The sequence below is a fragment of the Monomorium pharaonis genome, chromosome 1 (assembly GCF_013373865.1).
Source record: "Monomorium pharaonis isolate MP-MQ-018 chromosome 1, ASM1337386v2, whole genome shotgun sequence".
NCBI lineage: Eukaryota > Metazoa > Arthropoda > Insecta > Hymenoptera > Formicidae > Monomorium > Monomorium pharaonis.
In genome coordinates, this window is record NC_050467.1 from 17,560,030 (window position 1) to 17,581,669 (window position 21,640).

Here is a 21,640-nt window from a genome sequence, read left to right on the forward strand (position 1 = left end):
GAAAAAATTAATATATCTTAATTCCGCTAGTTTCAACAATAACCAAATTGAAAAATAGATTATTCACTTTTTTTTTAGTTTCAGATCATTAAATGTCCAAAATTTAAAGTAACCGTACAAGTTGTAAGCTAAAAACATCTCGAACACAAAGTTTTATAACGATTACAATTTTTATTTATTTTTATTTATTTGTAAAAAACTCTAATTATAAATAATGTGTGTATCGAAATAATAATACCGCTTAAAAAAAAGTTATTCATGACTGCGCGTTTATTCGATTCGGTAACAGAGATATTTCGTTATTATTTTATTACTTTATTTTCTGATATTTTTAAATAGACTGTTTTTTTATTGTTTTTTCTTATCTATTTAAAATTAAACCATATAAACTCTGGCAAATTGTTTTCGGAATTTTTATATAAATTAAAATAATTTTTTGAAAAATTGAGAAAATTATTTATATTTTTTTCTTAGAATTGTTCATATATGTACAATATTCTAGATTTCTCATTATAATAAATAACAAATAATAAAAGTATATTGTATCTAAAAATTACTTCAAATTTTCAAATTACATATAAGATTTCATAAGAAATGAAAATAAATCTCAGAAATAAAATATTTCAAAATTTACATATATGTATATGAAGAATTAATTCTAGAAAAAATATAGACTTTTTATTTCTGAAAAGTATTACAATTTGCATAAAAAATTAGAGAAATTTCCTAAAATTTATAAAACTATTACGGAAATTCTGAAAAATTATGTAAATGAAATTTTAATAGAAAACTATATGAATCTATATAAAAATGTATTAATTTCGAATACCATAGCTTTTCCTGATCAAAATAACTTCGATTACAATTTAACCAATTTAACTTATTAAATCCATGTCATTAGCTATTTTATTAACAAGGATAAATTAATTGTTGTTTTATTATTTGACACAAGGAGGGGAGAAAAAAACATCGAATTAAGAGCAACAATTATTACTGGTTTAAAACATTCAATCAAAATTTATTTGAAATTTCTTTCTAACAGATGTTGCTTCGCTGACAATTATAAATCAATTCAAAATTTTAATGAATAAATTATTATGTACAATGTATACTATAATAAATTCATTAAAATTTCTCAACTTTATTTATAATTGTACATATGGTTAATTTTATGATACATCTAATTGCGATTTAATCATTTTGGTTGTTACACAAAAAGTTAAATTATCCTATTTATCGGTGATTTGATAGAAAATCCATCTTTCACTGCATCAACTGCATGCGTGTCGCGTTTATCCTAACCTAACCCTTCAATGATCTAACCTTCAAACTTGTGGTTGAAAAAGTTGAGGGAAGGAAAATATAGAAAAAATTAATATCCTCTGTCTTCGACTGGCACCATGAACTCTTTAGCGAGACTTTCGCGTAGGTATGTAATAAATTGCGATTCACACAGCATATGTATGTAGATTAATTATTTTCTCAAGCGAAATTACCGAATTTTGTTACGCACTGACGACGCGAGTGTGCTCAAAACAAAATTGGAATGTTAGAAAGTAAATGTAGTAATTGAAATAATTTCATATGATCGATTTCATTTCCATACACGTAAATGTTATATTTATCATCTAATTTAGCCGGATATCTGTACTAAGTATGTACTAAGTAAGACTTCTTTGGCGTATTTTTATTTTTCTTTATGGATAGTTGCGACATATTCTAAACATAAAATAATAATTTTTATTACAAATTAAAACAAATTTATACTAAAAAAATTTTGTAATATATTTAATTCATAAATTTATAGCTCGTGTTTTGGTCAGTTTGAGAAAGCTTACAGGTTAAGAACATATATTTATTTCTGCATAGTTCTAAACACATGTATAGTTCTAGAAAGATATTAAATACTAGTAAGTATTAGCTCGTTAATTTTATTTTACTTTGAACTTTTGTAGGAAATTGTACCAGGAGCTGATGGTAAGATTGCAATCGACAACCTCAACGTCAGTTTTATCTTCATCAGATATTCATATTCCAAACAAAATAGAACGTGGTCCGACAGACATCCTCAAGGTGAATAAAATTATTAACACTTTGCATTATTTCTAAAAGTACCAAATTTTTCTGATTGATGTTTCCATACAATGTATCATATATGATTTGTCTTGTAGGCTTTGGAAAGCACAATATCCAGAGATTATACGGCACCACATTATAAATTTCACGATGACCCTTACTTGACACCACAGTCAAATCTACAAAATCGCTCTTATGCTCTGGCAAAAGAGTCTGGAAGGAAAGCTGCAATATGGATTCGTCAGGAACACCGTGATTTATTTCAACATAAAGTAGCAGAGCCTGAAATAAAGGTAATTATAGTAGAATTGTATAATAGACATTTTCCAGCAAAACAAAGAGACACAGTGCAACACAGCAAATTTTTTAATCATTATTTAGCAAATATTTGATAAATCACAAGAATGAAAATTATTCATTGTGTTACACTGTATCAACTGTGTTTTTTACTAGAAAATGCTCAAAGTTTTCATTAATTAAGTATTTCACTATTTAGAAGCATTGCACAATTAAGAAAGTTACTTTGTAGAAGTAATTTGTAACAGTTACAGTTTTTTCTTAAAAAGTAACAAGTTGGTATTTTTTAATTGTTTGTAATATTTATGCTGATTTAAATACAAAAAATTTCTTTTTAACTTTATTAATTTATTTTATTAAACTTAAAAAAGTTATTGTACTAAGCATTTGAGATACATATGTTGCATATTTGATATATGATAAATCATAATTATCTTAAGAAACTTGAAACCAAAATATATTAACTAAATTAGTAATTTATAATAGTTTGAAAAATATATAGAGTACTATATATAAAAGTAACTATTGATTAGTTATTAATTACCAAAAAGATATAACTAAGTTAAGTTATAGAAAGAAAGGAACAAAATTAAGTTATTAAAAAAAGTAAATTTAGTAATTATAATTTTGTTACAAGTAACGAGTTACTTCTCAAACCTATATCTAATTGCCAATTCATATATCTCACTTTTTGATTATGAATATGCAAGAAGTTATAAGTCAAACTCGAAAAGCGCACAAGCAGGTAGGTAGAGGAACATGATCTATAAAATAAGTCAATTAAAAAATTTAAAAAGGGAATATATGTATGTGTTTATTCTCTCACACAGTTCTTCAGTTAATTGAAATAGTGAAAACATGAATGTGCAAGTTTAGTTAGTCAGCATTTTATATTACACTTGTTTTATAGGCATTTGTACCACCTCCTATTTATACAGAGGAAAGCAAAGTGACAGAGGAAACACTGTTATATGAGATATCGAATGGTCACGTTTCCAACTCTATCACAATATACGATTTATTAAAAGGCGAGATAACAACACCAACGAAACAGGCACTTTTGGAATTATTGTGTTTTTACAATAATAGTGAACAAACCAGCGACGAATTGTTGGAGACTCGTTGGTACAGATTTAACCAGAAACACAAGAAGAATCTCTGGATGTGAGAATTAATCTTTCCCTTATCGATAAATATCTATTTTCTTTGCTTATTTTAAATAATATTTTGAATTTTATCATAATTTGCAGAAGTCGCCCACAGATCGATGTCTTATTTGCATTTTTGAAGGAACAAGAACCCGTAGTGGCAGCCGCTGCATATACTTCGATGATATGCGGTTTGGCTAAACATTACAATGTAAGATAATTTGTCTTAAATCAATTATAAGTACTATTTAATTTAAATGGATTTATATCTGAAACAAAAATGCGTTAAAGTAAAAGAAGAAAAAAGAAAATTAAAGTTTATCTGATGATTGGACTACTTTACAATAACAAATGTATGTTTTAATCTAAGATTGAAACTCTTCAGCGAATAACAGTTTTAAAAATATGATTAGAATTAAAATTATAACATTATAGTAAATTGTATGTTTTTATTGTTAGGAAGCTGTCCAATCATTGATTAAGTCAGTTAAATTTAATGTTATTTGAATCCTATCAACTATACCTATCAATTAACTGTCTCTTATTGCCTAATTTTTGTTTTTTACATCTTTATTTTATAAATTTAAAAAAAAGTTTGACATTTTAGCTGGACAAAGCTTGGTTTTTATATAATGAAAGTCAGGAAAAAAATATAGTGTTGTCTATCGATGGATATAATGCTATGATGTCACTAATATCAATGCTGAAACAAGTAGAGGATAAATTAAAACCATCGGTAAATGATATATACAGAGCAATGGCTGCGAACGGGATCACTCCAAACATACATACCTTTAATGCCGCTCTCAGAGTAGCGACTGTTATAAGAACCAATCATGTAGCTTTAGATTTTACACGCAACATACTCGCCGATATCGCGAAATTCAACCTAAAACCGTCATTAACTACATATTATTATCTGCTGCTAATTTTAAAAAGATTTGGTAATTACACTCTTTTTTTATCGTAAAGATTTCGTTTGCCGATCGTGAATGTTCACGAGTTTATACTTTGAACCAGGTGATGGATCATACACCAGCTTTCTGAAAATCTTGAACTCCGTGAAAGAAGAGACCTTTACTATCCAAAGTGAAACAGATTTTGGTTTTTTTCTTACCGCGATGGAAATGGCGTCTCAGCAGTTCTGTAATCGTCAAGCAGGTGAAATGGTGAACGAGCTTCTTCTTGCCAATGAAAACTATAAATTCATCGGCGACAATTTTAGAGTAAGTTTTCTTAACTTAAATTAATATGTCATTTATTCAGAAAGTACCACGCACTGTGATATAATCTTGCTTTTTTGTGTAATTCGTAATAAAATATAAAAAATACATAAGAAGAGAATTAATTTAAATTTAACATTATTTTCATGAAAATCGGTTAATTTAAATGGATATTTTAATATATTTAATTTTTATTTAGATAGAATTTATTATATTTGCTGAGTGTTAAAATACTTAAAGTGATTTTTTTACAAGATTCCAAATGATAGATACTTATTATTACATTACGTCGTGCGTTTTGCTATTCTTGAAATTACATCATTTAATTACTTTATTATGTATTTTATATTACGCGTTTGATATAGCTAATATTTTGATCCAGGAATATACCTATTACCGGCTGTATTTGGAGTTAATTTTGGCAACAGAAGAATTTGAGATGTTCTTCAAGCTCTACAGCAAGCTTGTACCTCATGTGATTATACCGGAACCTGCTGTAATGAATGCTATATTGGAGGCTCTTAAATTACATCCCGCGCAAACCTCTACGCAATATATACCAAAACTCTGGTCGCACATGGTCATGTTCGGTCATTTGGACAGGGAAGAGTTATTGGAGAACATATTGCACTTGATGAGCGTACATTGTAAACCCGCGCCCGATTCTCCGTTGAATGCGCAATTCGCGGGGATGGCGGTCGCCATGTGGGATCACATACAAGTAATTCAAATTATTATATTTTCATAATGATACAAAACATTATCTCACAGTTTGCATTTAATAACCAATTCTCCAACGAATTTAAGATAAATTTTTACTTTAATAAGTATTAATACATTAATACAAGGTGTTTTAATATCTCAAACTTAAATTTCGTAAAAGAATTCCTTGAATTTCAGAAATTCCAGATTTTTTATGAATTTTATTTATATTTCCAGATATTAGAATTTTTTTTAAAGCAGCTTCGAAATAAATTTATTTTATTATTGCTTTTAATGTTCCTTAATCGAACTGTTAAAAAGTCACTTGAGCTTTGAATAATAAATTTGGGGAAAAACACTAAAAAGAAATAATATAAATTAAATATGACATAATGATCTATCAGTATGTGAATGTAACTCACTGAAAGATATACAAAATTCGAAAGATGATTAAACGCACGTCAATTTAGAAAGTTTGTTTTCTTATTGGCACTAATATTTTAAATAAAAATCCACGAATCGTGAGATAATATTCGTAAATGTATATGCCATAGCTATTGTTAAACGATTTTACATTATCAAGAAAAAAAATTAAAAAATTGTCAGAAAAGAGATATAATTTAAATTTAAAAGTAAAACCTCTTCTGAATATTAACAAATTCCGCGAAAATTCCATGTTTTCATGATATTTTTGATAGTAAATACCATAATATTCGAGGTATATGCAGTGAAGAAGAATCAAATCGATTTTAAATTAAGTGGAATCTATTGTTAAATGGCTAGTTGTGGAATTTTATTTTTATAATGAGATATATTGAAACAATAAAGTGTTTTACTTTTTAACACAGACTCAGAATACTAAAAGAATACAACACTATTTGGTACCTAACACGGTGATGGGCAACATCATAGTACTGTTGCTACGTGGAAATAATTTTGACAAAGCTGTAGAAATTATTTCGTCATTAGTTCGTTCGCCGCACTTGATCAAAAATAACCAAACCATTACAACAGAACATATAAAGGAAATATTTGAACTGTGTTTAACACAAGGACACGTGCCAGCGATTTTCGTAAGTGTATATTTTTTACGTTAAATATTAATATTATTGACTTATTACAACATTGCATTTGCTTCTAGACAATCCTGGAATATGTCACTTTCCATAATCTAGAGGGAGCTACTGAAATGGCTAGAAAGTTACAAAACACCATATCCCTTACTTCTACTCAGGAAAATATATTAATTAGTTTAGTGGGTAACGACGTTCTTCAATTACAAATCTCTAATGAGAATTAGTTGTTCGAAATATAAAGTATGTATTATAAAATATAGAAAATATAGAAGTCTTTTTAAAAACATTTAAATATTACATATTCTTCTTTTGTACAAAACTGACATATCTAAATTTCAAAGAAAGCTTATTATCATTATTCTATATGCTGCGCGATGAACTCGCGTCCGCCTTTCGAAGAATCAAAGCAGGGAATCTAAATGATGAGACTTATGATTGACACGTATCAATGTCCTTGTCTCTTAGAGGGGGGCGTAAATCATTAATGAATTAAATCAGTGGGAGGCAGTTAACAGTGGGAGGCAGCAACCCTCCAATCGCTCCAGCAGCTCAAATACCCATTTCCTGCGTCAGTCGGCACAACTCTCCGGTCTATCATAAAGTGTAGGATGTTGAAGTTGACTGCACCCGAAAAAATAGACAAGATATCATCGGAAATATTGTCGTAGAGATTGCAGTTGTGGCAAGATCTTCGTCTTAAGAATGGACAGCAGCGGCGATAATAGCAATAGACTCGTGCTCGATGATATCCGTGAATTAATTATTAAGGATGAGCCCAATGTTGAAATTGACAGTCTAGAAGAAGAACCAGGATCGGGTAGAGGAGATAACTATACTTCGATGTTATATCGAGTCCGAGCAAAAGGGCGCAAGCTGTTGAAAAACGAGGAATACATCAATTACGAGTGTGCCATCATTTACAAGATATTACCAGAATCCAAGAAACGTCGCGAGGCGTTCAAGAGCGAGTTACTGTTCAGGAATGAAGTCGTATTTTACAAGCATGTGTGGCCCGCGCTGAACAGACTACAAATGAATGGTAGAAGAGTGTTCAGTGGAGTACCTAAGATCTACGCCGCTAGAGCTAATCTTATTGCTATGGAAGATCTGAGACAGAGAGGTTTTAAGATGGCAGATAGACGGAAAGGATTGACGGTGGAAAATTTAGAGCACGTGTTGAAGGCTCTAGCGGGCTTTCACGCTCTTAGCTTGACATTAAAAGAATTCAGGTAAGTATGTCTAATCTTTAATTATATTTATAGAAATGAATACTTATTCTAAATAATTCGAGACGATTAATCAAGTTTTTCTAGAAGCATACTAAATGTTTGAGAACCATTGTAACTGATATTAAAAATTAAAATGTCAAAAGAAAGAATGAATAAAATAGGTCAATTTTGGCTCGTAGATGACAAGTAAAAACAATGTTTTTTAACTACCCTTCTGATTCTGATCTTTACAAAAATTATTTGTTAGAAAAGTATCAAGTATTGTTGGGTAGTAAAACCAGATAACTAATAAAGTAAAATCAGCATAAAGGTATTATTAGAATGGAGCTTTTTAATAAACGTGTAAAATTATAGTAAAATTAAAAATAAAATAACGTTAAGCGAAAATTGACGAAAAGTGACCAAAAGATTTGAATACAAAAGTAATAAATGAAGAAGTCCTTATTCGGTCAAAGTCCACTTTATTGCAAGATTTGTGCAAACAATATTTTTACGCGCCAAAGTCTATCTTAGTGTAAAAAAATGTTTTTTGTAAATTTCATAATTTTAGTAGTAATAAAATACTGTTAATTGAATACAAAATGCTCTAGGAGGAAGTTCTTGAAAGACGTAAACAATGATCTCAAGTGACATACAGTTAAGCTTTAACATTTCTCATTGATAATACCTTTGCTTTTATTAATTTAATTTTTTTTATCAAGCAGAACATGAACTATTAAAGATAAGAGCATGTTTTGTTAGTAGGAAAATACAAATTAATATATTCATAAAACTCAATTTCAATAATAATTAACGATAATAGATGTTTGAAGACTATATATAATATACTCTTTGCTTTCTGTTTTTATTTTTCACCCATTTTTCGCATTTTTACGCACTATTTTATCAATCGTATTTCTTGTTTCTTTGCGAGTTTATTAACTTTTATCTCGCAAATTTCGATAAATAGTACGCGAAGAGTTGTCTAAGGGCCACTTGCACCACACTCTGATTAACTTAATCGTTGATTAGTCCATTGGAATTGACCAATCGTATTTATTGTTAAGCAAAATTAATAAATGCGTTTAGTCAATTCCAATGGACTAATCAACGATTAAATTAATCAGAGTTTGGTGCAAGTGGCCCTAAGCTACTCTAAAAATGCAATAGGCAAAAAGAAAGAAACAGAAACTAAACTGCATATTGTAGATTAGTTTTAAGTTTTATGTTGATTCCCATATTGGAAAAACGTTCTCGACAATTAAAAAAATTGAAACTTTAAAAGCCAGAATCAGATTTAATGTTTCAAAAATTATAAAAAAACATTGCGTTATTACTTACATTTTTGGAGATCAAAATCAATCTATCGTCCTTTCTTTTTCTGCATACGTAAATTATTTCGCTTACTTTCTAATTTTAATGCAAAAAGATGTTACTCTTTAGGCCGGAACAGTTTGCAAATTTAACGAATCCGGAACATGATCAAGGTATACAAGAAACTTTATTTCGACGGGATAACAAAGATTGGTACCGTCAGTATTATCGCGTGGCTGCAAATAACGCCATCACGATGGTGTCTGAAGCGCTTCCTTCTCATATGGACTACAAAAGACAAGAGGTAATGACGAAGCTGCAAGCTTTTCTAGACGAGAACGTATTTTTCCGTACTATGAGTGAACTCGTCTCCGCGCAAGGACCTCTCTCTGTATTTTGCCACGGTGATTGCTGGACCAACAATTTTCTCTTTCAGGATGAACCAACCTCAGATACAGAGGTGAATGTTTTATTTTAGTAAGAAATGTAAATTAGAAAACCGCAATATACACTGCATGTCTGGTAATATCTACAAAAAACGCACGTGTTCAACGAAATACGAGTACCATCGGATGAAGATATTATCTTTTTCTTCAGATATTTTCTAACGAAAAAACGAAACAAAAGAAACCACTTTTGTTGTTCCATACACTCTTTTATTATATAAATTTATAAGATTCTTGTGTGTATGTATGTGTCTATATGGTGTGAGTGTGTCTATATGTGTGTGATTCAAATGTTTCTTCCATTTGCGATCTTATTAAAAAGACTCCAGTTTAGCAAAAGATCACATCTAAATCTGTAGAGCAGATCGCAAAGATTCTTGCATTATGTATAATTTTATTTAATTAAAATTAACTTCGGCACTGTCAACTTTTAGAAAAATTGTAATAAAATTACATAATAGCCGAAAGTAAAGAAAAATCTGAAAAACAAAAATAATATACATTTTACACACTCGTACTTAATTCTCTTTCAATCACTTGATTTCCCACTTATGCTGATTTAACGCTGGGCAAAATAATTTCAAATAATTATTTCACAAAAAATGTACAATAGGACTTGTGAAATTGCTATTGTATTTCACAAAAAAATACCGCTAGATATACGATGCAAGAATATTTACCCCGCGTTACGATCTATAAATCACATTCGAGACCGACAATGGCTGGCACGAATGTGGGATGTATTTCACTGCAAAACTTGTTACACTTGATTTTTAATACTGTGCTTCTGCAGGCCGTTTATCTAGTCGATTTTCAACTGACGCGGGTCGGCTCACTCGCTCTTGATCTTGCAAACTTGCTGTATTGCTGCACAAGTGGTGTTGTTAGGCGGGCTTACATGACACAGCTTCTTCAACACTATCATTCCAATCTGATGTCTTCCTTGCGCGTCCTCAATCCGGAACAGCCGCCGAAAGATCCATCTATCATGTGGGAATTGTAAGTAAAATGCCGAGACTCAATCATGGACGCAACAAAGCTATAATATGGATAATAAGCCAATAAGAGCCAGCACAAGATATGTGTGTGCGAATTAATTTTTGTTTATTGTTAAATATGTTAATTTTGTTTTTTGACATTTACAAAGAGAGACTCGTAATGTTAACAGCCAGCCAACACATTATCCGTATCTCAAAACTTTTTACTTCGGAAAAAAAAACTCGATCGTCTTAATTGACAAACCTTTTACAATATAAACAACTTCACACCATTAAAATGACATAACTATAATCAGAGACAACTTTAAAATATGTATTAGCATTGAAGAGGACTCAAACCGAAATGTCTGCGCATTACGTATTACATTGCGTTGCAACGCGTTTAAGCATATTTAACAATAAACAAAAATTAATTCACATATACATATTTTGCACTGGCTTTTATTGGCTTATTATCCTTCTTGTTTTAATTGAATTACCAGAGCCTAATTATTATTTTTAGTTTTAAAAACTACAATACAATTTACTATTTATATTTCAGAAATAATTTATTGTTTAGGCAAAGAACTTATTTGCTCCAATTATTTAATTCTACACACATACACGCACGCGCGCGCGCAGACACACACACACACACAATTTTCTTAAATATTCGTTATTCCAAGTTTAAATATATGTACATATAGACTTAGGATCTGGTTTGCCTATCTTTTCAATAATTATTACCTATTCAACGATTACAGATTAAAGGAAGAAATGCGGAGATGCGGACGATTCGGATTGGGATTAGCATTGGACATTTTACCGATTAGCACATGTGCTAGTGACGAAGCACCGAATTTGTACGAAACCAGTAGCTCAGAAACTAATGAGGAGAAACACAATACCGCAGGAGCACCGCCACCCGGAGGCGCCGAATGTGCCCGACTCATGACTGACTTAGTGTTGGAATTAATAGACAACGAAGCTTTGTAGATCAGATGTCACATTATTCAACAACAATATATGTAATAATACGTATAATGTTATCAAGTGTGTACATGTTTTATAATGCTCTTATGATGTATCATTGAAAAAGTGATAAAATTCGTTTTACGAAAAATTTTTATTTTTTTTTATTAAGTACATGAGCAGGGCATTTATTCAAATTTTGTTAAGAAATGTTCTAAAAATTTTCGGATTTTTCAGACATTTTATTGAAAATTTCAGTGTTAGAGAATTTTTTAATGTAACTTTGGTATATTTATTTTATTATACCTTTTAATGTTCTTAGCCATACATACAATCATAACGAACTTGAGTTTTGAATATTAAATATGAAAAATATTAAGAGAAATAATACAAATTAAATATGGCACGTAATGTGCCGCAGTATATGGTTTTAGTTGAAAGTACAAAAGTCGAAAGATAATTGAGCACACAAAGCCAATTTAAAATGACGTATTCTATTGTCATTCATTTCTTTATAAAAATTTGTAAATTATAAGAAATAATTTTATTAGAAAACAAAAGATAAAATTTAAAATTAAGAAAGTTCCTTAAATTTTCTTGAATATTAATAAAAATTTTAGGTTTTTAAGAAAATAATAAAAATTAATTCCTTGAAAATTTTAGTTTTTATCGTTTCTTTTTGTGGTAATAAATACTCTAATAAAAGAAGATAATTTCTTCCCATTACTTAATACGTATATCCATATAATAGAAATAAAAAATACAGAGAAACTCTTGCAAACTAAAGTGTCTCAAAACGAAAATGTGAAATTATTCTATACAGTGTCTTACATAAGGTATGAAATACTTCATGGAAAGATAGACGGAAGCAAGATGAACATAAAAGTTTTTGAATATCTCCAATGATAGCCGAGATATTAATTTTTCGAATTGTACGAATGAGAACGCGCCGAGGAAAGCGCTCTCATTCGTATAATTTGAAAAATTAATATCTCGGCTATCATTGGAGATATCCAAAAATTATAGTGGACTTTTATGTTCACCTTGATCCCGTATATCTTTCCATGAAGTACTTCATACCTTATGCAAGACACCCTGTATACGTAATACGTATTTTATATTGTGAAAGCAACCATAATTTGATAACAAATAATTGTTATTGAATAAAAGTGGAGAAATGAGGAAGAGGATTTAAGCAGCACCGTTAATGCTGTGTTATACAAACTATAAAAAGTTTGGTTAACTACTTAATGATTCAAACTCACGAAAGAGTTATGTCTGCTGCGGTGGCGTGTGCGATGGTGGCTGTTGTTGCGGCTGAGCCTGCGGACTTGGTGGCTGTTGCTGTTGTTGTGCACCGGGTGGTTGCCAAGGTGGATGTTGTTGAGGTTGTTGTTGTTGCTGCTGCTGTTGTTGCTGTTGTTCCTGTTGTTGAGCCAATCGCTGGTGGGCTTGCTGACGTGCTCTGAATTCAGCTGCCTTCAGTTGCTCGAGATGGAATTGTTGCCGCTCAGTAATAAGCTGTTGTCGCTGATACTCAAGACCCTCACGCTCTCGCTCCATCGTAGTTTCCAATTCCTCGAAATGACGCAGTTTGATCTCCAGTTTCTTCATCTGCGTCTCAACTAATAACGCAACCAATGATTTGATCTTACGTTCCTCTACAGCTGCTAAATGTTTGGCTTTAACAGCTGCGGCAGCTAACGCTGCAGCCGCCGCAGATTGGAGCTGAGCGTCTCTTACGACCTGTAAAAGAAAAAATTTAACTTAAATTTATAATATTCATCAATTATCTAGAAATTTTGATATTATCTTTTATAATATATGTAATATTTTTTACTTTATATGTAAATTAATTCACATCACTGTGACACTTACTTTGTCTTTCTTCTCTTTCGCTTCTGCAGCCTCTGGATCAGTGGTTGGCTTTGCGTCCTCTTCGCCTTCTTTCGATTCATCTTCTTTCTTCGTAACATCTACCTGAGATTGTTCGACTTCCATAGCGTCTTTAGACTTATCTTGGTCTTCTTTTTTCGCTTCAGGAGTCGGCGCTGTGGAATGAGGAGAACTAGCTGCACCTGCCGATACGGACGGAGTTGCAGTGGAAGTCGCTGTATCGTCAGGCGGTTCAGGTGGTCCTGTGCCAGCAATACCCGATTGTGCTAATCCTGCCGCTGGATCGAATTTACCTGTATAAAAATATATTTAAAAATCAACATTTATTTCCTAGATTAAAACGCATTGCCTTAAAAAATAAGCTACTAGTTTTTAATTTATATACAGTTAGAAGCATTACCATCTAAATTGGCGCTAGCTTGAACATTTTTTAAATGCTGATCCATTAAAGCAGCTGGCACTTGATCTTTTATCGCGGCAAATTCTTCCATAGCCGCCTTTGCCGCACTCGCGGCTACTCTAGGATCCACGACCGACGCAAGAAAGGCGACTGTACTCATAACAGGATTACCAGCTTTCGAGAATGGTACCGGTTGGTAAGCTAAGGGGCCCAATCCTTCGGGTCCGCCTTCTTCCAAGTACGGATCTTCTATAGGTAAACGTAAAAAGTGCAAGATACACTCGTCCTGCGTTCTCGAACCTACGTGTTCGCATACTTTATTCCAATCGTCCTTGTGTAATTCCAATCCTTCCAATAGTAAAAGCGTCTCCTGTTCTGTCCAATCGCGCGTGGCACCCGCTGCTTGTTTGTTCTTTAGCACTGCCGGCTTCCTCGAATATTGGTCGATTTTCAAACCAAAGTTTGCCATCGCGCCCGCCGAAACTTTCTCCTCTGTGCCTAGGCCGCCTGTTACACTCGCCGGTTTCTTCTCCAAATCGAGCAACATCTTGGCGGCGGATGGTTGCGGTGTTTTCGGCGGATTTGGATTGACTGGTGCCAAACCAGACGGGGTGTCCGACAAAACGTGGAAATGCGATGTTGGTGGAGGTCCCATTGGCGTCGGTCTAGATTCTGCGTCCACTTGATAGTTAATGAGTCCCCATTGTTCTAAAAATGCGTGCACGCGCATAATCGCGCATACATCTCCGGCTAAATTCCGCCTATAAAAATATTTTTATGTATAAAGATACTCTTTTTATTCAATGATAAAACCGTAAATTTTACATGTATAATATAAATTAGGCATATTACGTAAATTACCTGCAGGCAGTCGAAGTAATGTATTCCGTTGGATTTAATCGATAAGTGTCGATCATAAAATTCCGATACGCAAGATAAATTTCCGGAGTCTTGGACTTATTTTTGCCATTAAAGAATTCCGATAGAGCTCGCTTCTCTATGGTGTGAATTGAATTGTAATCAAACCAGGCGGAGTAGCTGGGAACAACGATGTGATGCGTTTGTTCCGTCACATTATCTTCCGGTTCGTCGCCTTTGCCGCTTTCACCCCTTTCTTTACTAGTATCTCTCTCCTCTCTATCTTGGCCTCCTTGGGAGCTTCCTTTATCTATCGACAATTTTCAGTTCAAAATTCATTACATTATCAGATAACTTGAAAATTTTTTATTGATCTGATGTTGTTAATATGTGTCGCATTATATTACACCACCGACCTAAATTTAAGATTCCTGTTCACTCATTGCAGCCATCTTGGATTGATGAAGTGAGTCAGAAGCGAGAAAATACACCATGAAAATTCTTGCAACGTACATAAAATAAAAATATTTTTCAATATAAAGTATCATATATATATATATATATATATAATTGATAAAACAGATTTATAAAATGTATCAAGAACTCTCAATCTGTTTAAATAAATAAATAAATAAATAAATAAATGTATATATATATATATATATATATATATAATTGATTAATAAATATATGAATATATAAATCAAATTCAATTACACCTAATCAAGAATAAAAATAAGGCATCTGATAGTTTCCAAAGAAAATATTTGCTTTTACATATAAAATTGTAACAAAATGAGAGTCTTCGTATATTTTAGGACTATAATAATTATTTTAAATATAAAAACATTGCACTAAAAAATAATATTGTACGTTGCACAAATATATCAGTTTTTAACGTATCATTTTTCACGCATTCATTGAATGTATAAAATGTATATATTTTGTATTAATATATAAAATGTGATTTTTTTCATCACTTAGAATCAAGTCTCTAACGCGGACCTGGCCATCGAGTCAGCAGGAGTCTTAATTATCTAGATTTTTTTGCATACCTTCCATTTGTTCATCAAGATCGGTCAAGTTGCCAGATTTGAGAGGTTGAAGCTCGCTGTCTTGTTTCTTGCTACCGGTAGACGTCAACGTGGAGTTACCCGTTGTTGCATTACCTTGACCCGCAATCGGTGGATTCGTCGGCGTAGCGACCACCTCGACGATACGGGGTTCTGCAGGAGGATCGTCCATTCCCTGAGTTAAATCTTCTTCTTCCTCGCCACCACGTGATTTCTTCGGTGCCGTTGCCGATGACGCGGAAGAAGCGCTTTGAATACCCGACGGTGCTCTGCTACTGTAAGACGACAACGTACAAAATCAAAAGTGAGCAAGGTTCTATTTGAAATTTAAATCTGTTGTTAAATACATACCTCTTACGTTTACCGAGCTTCGGAGGCGGGCTGGGCGATCGTTTCCTCTTAGGTTTCTTTGCGGGTGGCGGATGAGATGGCTGCGCCATTAAATCTTCCACCGAGAGCCTGTATTTATGTACTCTTTTCTGCCCGTTATCGTCTACCTCGTAATCTTCTTCGTTCATCCACTCATTATATTGATCCAAGTCTAACGCCCATGTAGCCGATACTTTATACATTGATCTAAAGAATAGTAATAAAATTTAATATTTAATCTAGTGTACTTACATATGACTTAAGTATATTAAATAGAATCAAGCATTTTGCAGCTTTCAACCTATTACATTGATCAATTGTGTCAAGTAATTTCCATTTTAATTTAATCCTCAGTTGTTACAATAGGTCCATTGGACCATTGTAGCACAGTTTTCATACAGATGTATGTTTCTAAACCGTAAATAATGTTAAAATAGGTAAATTTGTGAATAAACTTTAATATTTCTAGAATATATCAACATTGTTTTAAAGTCAAAATTCAGTTAACTTAGTAATTTAAAAAATTCTTAAAAATTAACGCCAAAAATATATATTGCCAAAATTAATTTATGGGTCCATTGGATCCAATGTGTCCAAAGATTAATTTATATTAGAAGATGTGCGAATTAAGCATTTGAGATTGAATCAAATTGAATCTAATCTTTGATATAGTATGTTCAAAATCAAATTGCATTGAATCTGAAATTTTCATGTCAAATCAAATGAAATTGAATCTCTTTGATTCAAACATGAATTAATTACATGCTAATTTATTATTTTATAAATACTTTATTAAATGTAATAAAGTATTTTCAAGAATGTTGTCATAATTCTTTTCAATAAATCAGAAAATTAAATTTTAGAAGATAGTTATTTAAAAATAATGTGCTAAGTAAAAATTTACAATATTAGATGATAGGGATTTTATTCTAATAAATAAGCATTGAATACATATTGTACAAATTACAACGTTACTATCAAAGTGATAATACTTTTGTGCACTTTATTAAGAAAATATAAGTTATTTTAGTTTTTTTAAATCATATAGAATTATAATGCAAACCTATAAAATGTTGAAATTTATATAACAAATTTAAACGATTTTAATTGAAAACAATTGTTTATCGTGTGTAAACAAATTTTAAATAATTTATAAAATTTAAAAACAAAAAATGTCTTGAAAACCAACAATAAAGTACAAGAAATAGTACGCGCTGATACAAGATTCGTTGCGCAAGAAATATATTATAAATGAAACAATCAAAATAGATGATCGATTCAAAATCGAATTATCAATAATTCAATATTTTCGAACTATTTAAATTCGAAAATGAATCAAATCTACTGTGATTCAATTTGAGCTATTCGCACACCTGTAATTAAAAGATTATCAAATATCTAGCACCTTGAATTTGTGTTTGTGTAAGTCCCTTCGGGATATTCCCACGGAAGATCCACTGCCAGCCATGAATCATAACTGTCTGGAAAGTAGTACCAATGGATTAGAACCGATCGTTCGCGTCTCATGCAGGGTCGCGCGTATTCCTCTTCCAATGGATCCACTTGTGGATAGATGATGTGTGTAGCATCTGCCTCGTTCTCCACGACAGTCCCCTGATGCTTTCTAACTACATCTTTTACTTTTGTAGCTGTGTTCTTGTCAACGTCCGCTCTCACGAAAATACTTGGTACAGTCATACATCTATTCTGTATTAAAGCACGTTCCGCCGCCACAAGCATGTCCATCGTACGATCCATACGAGATCCCGACTGCAATAACAGTTATTCATTAATCAATAAAAGTTAATCCTTCACACAATCCTTAAGATGTAAAAATTATCTATGTAAAGAGTCTATGTAATGTCTATTGCTGCTTTCCATTTACATCAAAACTCAGATAATTCTCACTTGTGACATCATAACTCAGTTAAATGCACGTTTCTTTTGCATTCTCACAAGTGAGATTCAATAGTTTTTTCCTACAATCTGAGCAATTTCAAAACTGTGTGCTTTACTGAGTCTCACATACTCACTTTAGAAGTGAGGTTATATATTAAGATAATTTTATCATTAAAATAAGCATCAACTTGCATGTTTCTTTAAATCACTGGGTAATGATGTCTATCCGAGCATAAAATACTCACATTACTGAGTGATTCAGTCTCACTTTCAGATAAATGGAAAAGCATATGTAGAGATATTTCTCTAAAATATGTATAGTATTCCTCCATAAGTTTAGAAACACTGTACGTTTTACAGATAATAAATAGTCATAATGTTCTGTGCAAGTTTTTAGTATAAATAAATCATAAGATGTTCAAATGACGATAAATAATTATAGTTAGAACGTTTGCAGCACTTATACATAAAAATATATCAGATCATTATTTCAAATCGTGAGAAAGATGCACTTTTAGGAAGTTCTTTAACAAGAAATATATTCCGACTGAATTCTTGAAAGTTGATTCATTGCATGCAGATGCCCAGAATATGTAAGATAGCTTTCTTTAAAGCCTTTTAAAACAACATAGTTACTTTGAGGAGTCTTAAATTTAATAGAAATTCTTCTACAAGACTATCTGTTAATATGTACATGCGATGTACATATATACTTTTATTTTTGTTTTCTTTCGTTAAATAAATATTTAAATTAATCTTTTTTTTATTGCAATGTGTTTTTTTATATTGCACACTTTTATAGTGTTTCCAAACTTATGGAAGGTACTGTATATAAAATAAACAAATTGAACAATTACTTTTCCACCAGGAAAATCAAAGCGTCGCCATCCTTGCTCCTGCTTAAAACGATAAGCAGTAGCTAATATCTGACATACACCGCCACCAGGTTTAAAATCCAGGAAGCATTTCATCTGTAAAAACTGAACTTGTAGTTGATCGATTTAGGCGTGAAATAATGTTATTCGTAGTAATGCATATATTTTTACATACTGGAAGCCTAGTCATAGGTGGCTTTGACACATTTTTCCCAAGATTGTCCTCCTGGAACTGTAGAAGCTGTACCAGCAATGTGGCTAAGCTCTTGTTAGTAGGTGGATCCGTTTGTACATACTACAAAGAATCACAAAAAAAAAATGAAACAAATACACTCACATAAGCGCAATTAATATCAAAAATTAATAGAAGTCCATGTATAAATACTAATCTTGCTTTATAATCAAGATTGCACTTTCCTGTGAATATTTTGTTGATTTCTCACTTATTATTTTCATGTATGTATACTATACACACATACATATATATATATATATATATGTGTGTAAAATTCAATTATTATGATAATAATGTACATAATTATTAATTCTATGCTTTCATCATACATATACATATATATATGCATACAAGCAATAGTTAATAAATGATTAATAAATTTCACGATTATGTATAGTCATCGGGACGTTTCTCGCGTCCGCGTCAGTATAAAAAATACATTGGAGCATGTTGCGAGAATCCTTGTAAAATTATTTTCTCAAAAAAATACAGCTCCAAAAGATACACAGGATCGTCAAGGTAAAAAATTGTGATCGGCTATAGTGGAAGCGTGCCGCGAAAGAGGAAGCGAAGCCGCACGCAGATATCGCAACAACAGTTTACGACGCCGGGTGGTATCCATGATGTTCGTACGAATCGTACGAGCGTACCTTCTTGCAGTTCTTGAGCAGCCACTGCTTAACGCCGTCAAGCTGGGTGAGAACCTCCGGCGCCTCGAAGAACTTGGCGTTGGGTCCGCCGTCCTTTTTCGGGCCTAGCGACAACATTTTTCATAGATTCTCGACAACAAAACGTGACAATCCCGATCACGAAGCAACGCGCCGAGCGCAAACATGACACGCCTCTGAAGTTGGCTGCGGATACACTAGGCGCACGTCCATCGCGGCGTATTATCGACTGTACAATGGTGGCGCGCGCGCGCACGATATTAATTGTGTACAGCGAAATTCTGTTTAGAGGCGCGCGATAATTTCTACAGCGTCGCGACACCCGCTTTACACAAATGCAAATTTGAATAAATTATCGGAAAATATTGAACTCGACTCGCGAGACACGGTAATTGATAAACGCACCCTAAAACATGGCCGCCATGCGGGTAATCAGATGAATAGACGTGAACATCGTGAACTTAGCTGTTATTGGTAACATAGAGAGAAGCTGACGCGCGACATGCGTCCTCACATACACCGCCATGAAGTTAAGGCTCGTTTACAATAGTAGTTGTAAGAGAAACATAAAGGCTGTAGTCACGCTACAAACGCTTCGAAGCATTCTTCAATTGATCAATTCATAAAATTCTTTATTTTGATTGGTCAATCAAACGCTTTGAGATAATTGTAGCATTTATAGCAATTTTATATAAACAGTGTTTTTATATAAACATTTAATATAAATTTTATTTATAAGTTAAATAAAAAAGATTTTATATAAACATTGCGATTACACTTTCCTTTAGTCGACATAGAACCGGTTTCATCATCTCTGATTACTTTAACTGACCGATTATTCCATTGGAATTGACCAATCGTAACAAATGCGATTGGTCAGTTCCAATGGACTAATCAACGATTAAGTTAATCAGAGTTTGGAGCAAGTTAGTTCTTGAAGACTTTATGACTATGGAACTTTTATTGTAGATAAGCCTTTTTAGTAAATAAATTGAATATTCCCCCCCCCCCCTCCAATAATTTAAGACTTTTATTTAGGAAAGTTTTAAAATATTATAGTACATTGTGTAATGAGCGCAGAAAAAGTTGGCTATTGCTCACAAGTGCGGAGAGTGGACGCACGACTCGAATATCAGTAATTTTGCAAGAGTTCATATATTTTAATACCATATATATTGCGAAACGACGCGCATACAAGTAATAACGAAGGCAAATGATAAAATAATGAATTATTTGTGTGAGAAAACTGATCTGTGGGAAATTGGCGATTTTTCGAATGAAAAAAAGCACATAAAGGAGAACTATTCCATTATGCACATGCAATAAAAAAGTATTTATATTGTAACCTTTTCGTGGCCATGGCTTTCCCCAAAAAGATGATCGAGTTTTATATTGAAATAATTATTTAAATTATTTAAGTTTGGATACGAATTGTTTATTTAGGATTTCCGAAGTTGCCGATTATAAATTTGAAGTCAATAGCAGAATTTAAAATGGCCCCACAATTTTGCTTACTTCTAAAAAAATCAGTATTCAGTATTTTTCATATTATTAAATATTATATTTTATCATTGTTTTGTTTTAGTTTATTGTTTTAACCTCCCCTCTATTTTTCTATAATCTTATTTTTCTAAATAATTATTATAAGAGATTGTAATAAACAAATTTTAAAAAACTGTTAAAAAATATTTATTTAAAATTTTTTTTTAATATTTAAAATATATATTTTTTACTTTCAAGAATAGATTTAATTAAATTACAATCGTAATTAATAGTCTACATTTACTTAAAAATATTTGCATTACTTAAACAATTTTAACATAATTATTTCTAAGTGCTCAAATGTTTGTTTATACTCAACATTTCAGCGTTAATATTGATGCATTATAGGTTAATTTTAAGAACAATTCTCGAAAGTTAATTAAGCG

The 21,640-nt window shown here is 31.9% G+C and overlaps 3 protein-coding genes across 3 annotated transcripts; 2 read left to right on the forward strand and 1 right to left on the reverse strand.

Annotated features, from left to right (window-relative positions):
• The first annotated feature begins 1,400 nt into the window (after positions 1–1,400).
• LOC105836665 (protein PTCD3 homolog, mitochondrial) lies at positions 1,401–6,814 on the forward strand. The gene is made up of 10 exons (XM_012680856.3): positions 1,401–1,429; positions 1,956–2,073; positions 2,172–2,369; positions 3,284–3,537; positions 3,624–3,732; positions 4,129–4,465; positions 4,542–4,747; positions 5,127–5,465; positions 6,295–6,519; positions 6,588–6,814. Exons 1-10 carry the CDS (start codon positions 1,401–1,403, stop codon positions 6,744–6,746), a joined length of 1,974 nt encoding a protein of 657 aa, XP_012536310.2. The 3' UTR covers positions 6,747–6,814.
• Positions 6,815–7,097: 283 nt separating this feature from the next.
• On the forward strand, positions 7,098–11,590 carry LOC105836666. The gene is made up of 4 exons (XM_012680857.3): positions 7,098–7,751; positions 9,174–9,504; positions 10,284–10,489; positions 11,232–11,590. The coding sequence occupies exons 1-4, from the start codon at positions 7,225–7,227 to the stop codon at positions 11,461–11,463; spliced, it is 1,296 nt and encodes a 431-aa protein (XP_012536311.1). The 5' UTR covers positions 7,098–7,224; the 3' UTR covers positions 11,464–11,590.
• On the reverse strand, positions 9,679–20,169 carry LOC105836663 (SWI/SNF complex subunit SMARCC2). The gene is made up of 11 exons (XM_012680853.3): positions 19,695–20,169; positions 18,985–19,104; positions 18,792–18,905; positions 17,441–17,805; positions 16,018–16,242; positions 15,649–15,941; positions 14,597–14,903; positions 13,736–14,496; positions 13,318–13,628; positions 12,705–13,185; positions 9,679–10,473 (listed from the first exon to the last, which is right to left on the reverse strand). Exons 1-10 carry the CDS (start codon positions 19,809–19,811, stop codon positions 12,712–12,714), a joined length of 3,087 nt encoding a protein of 1,028 aa, XP_012536307.1. The 5' UTR covers positions 19,812–20,169; the 3' UTR covers positions 9,679–10,473; positions 12,705–12,711.
• Positions 20,170–21,640: the final 1,471 nt, after the last annotated feature.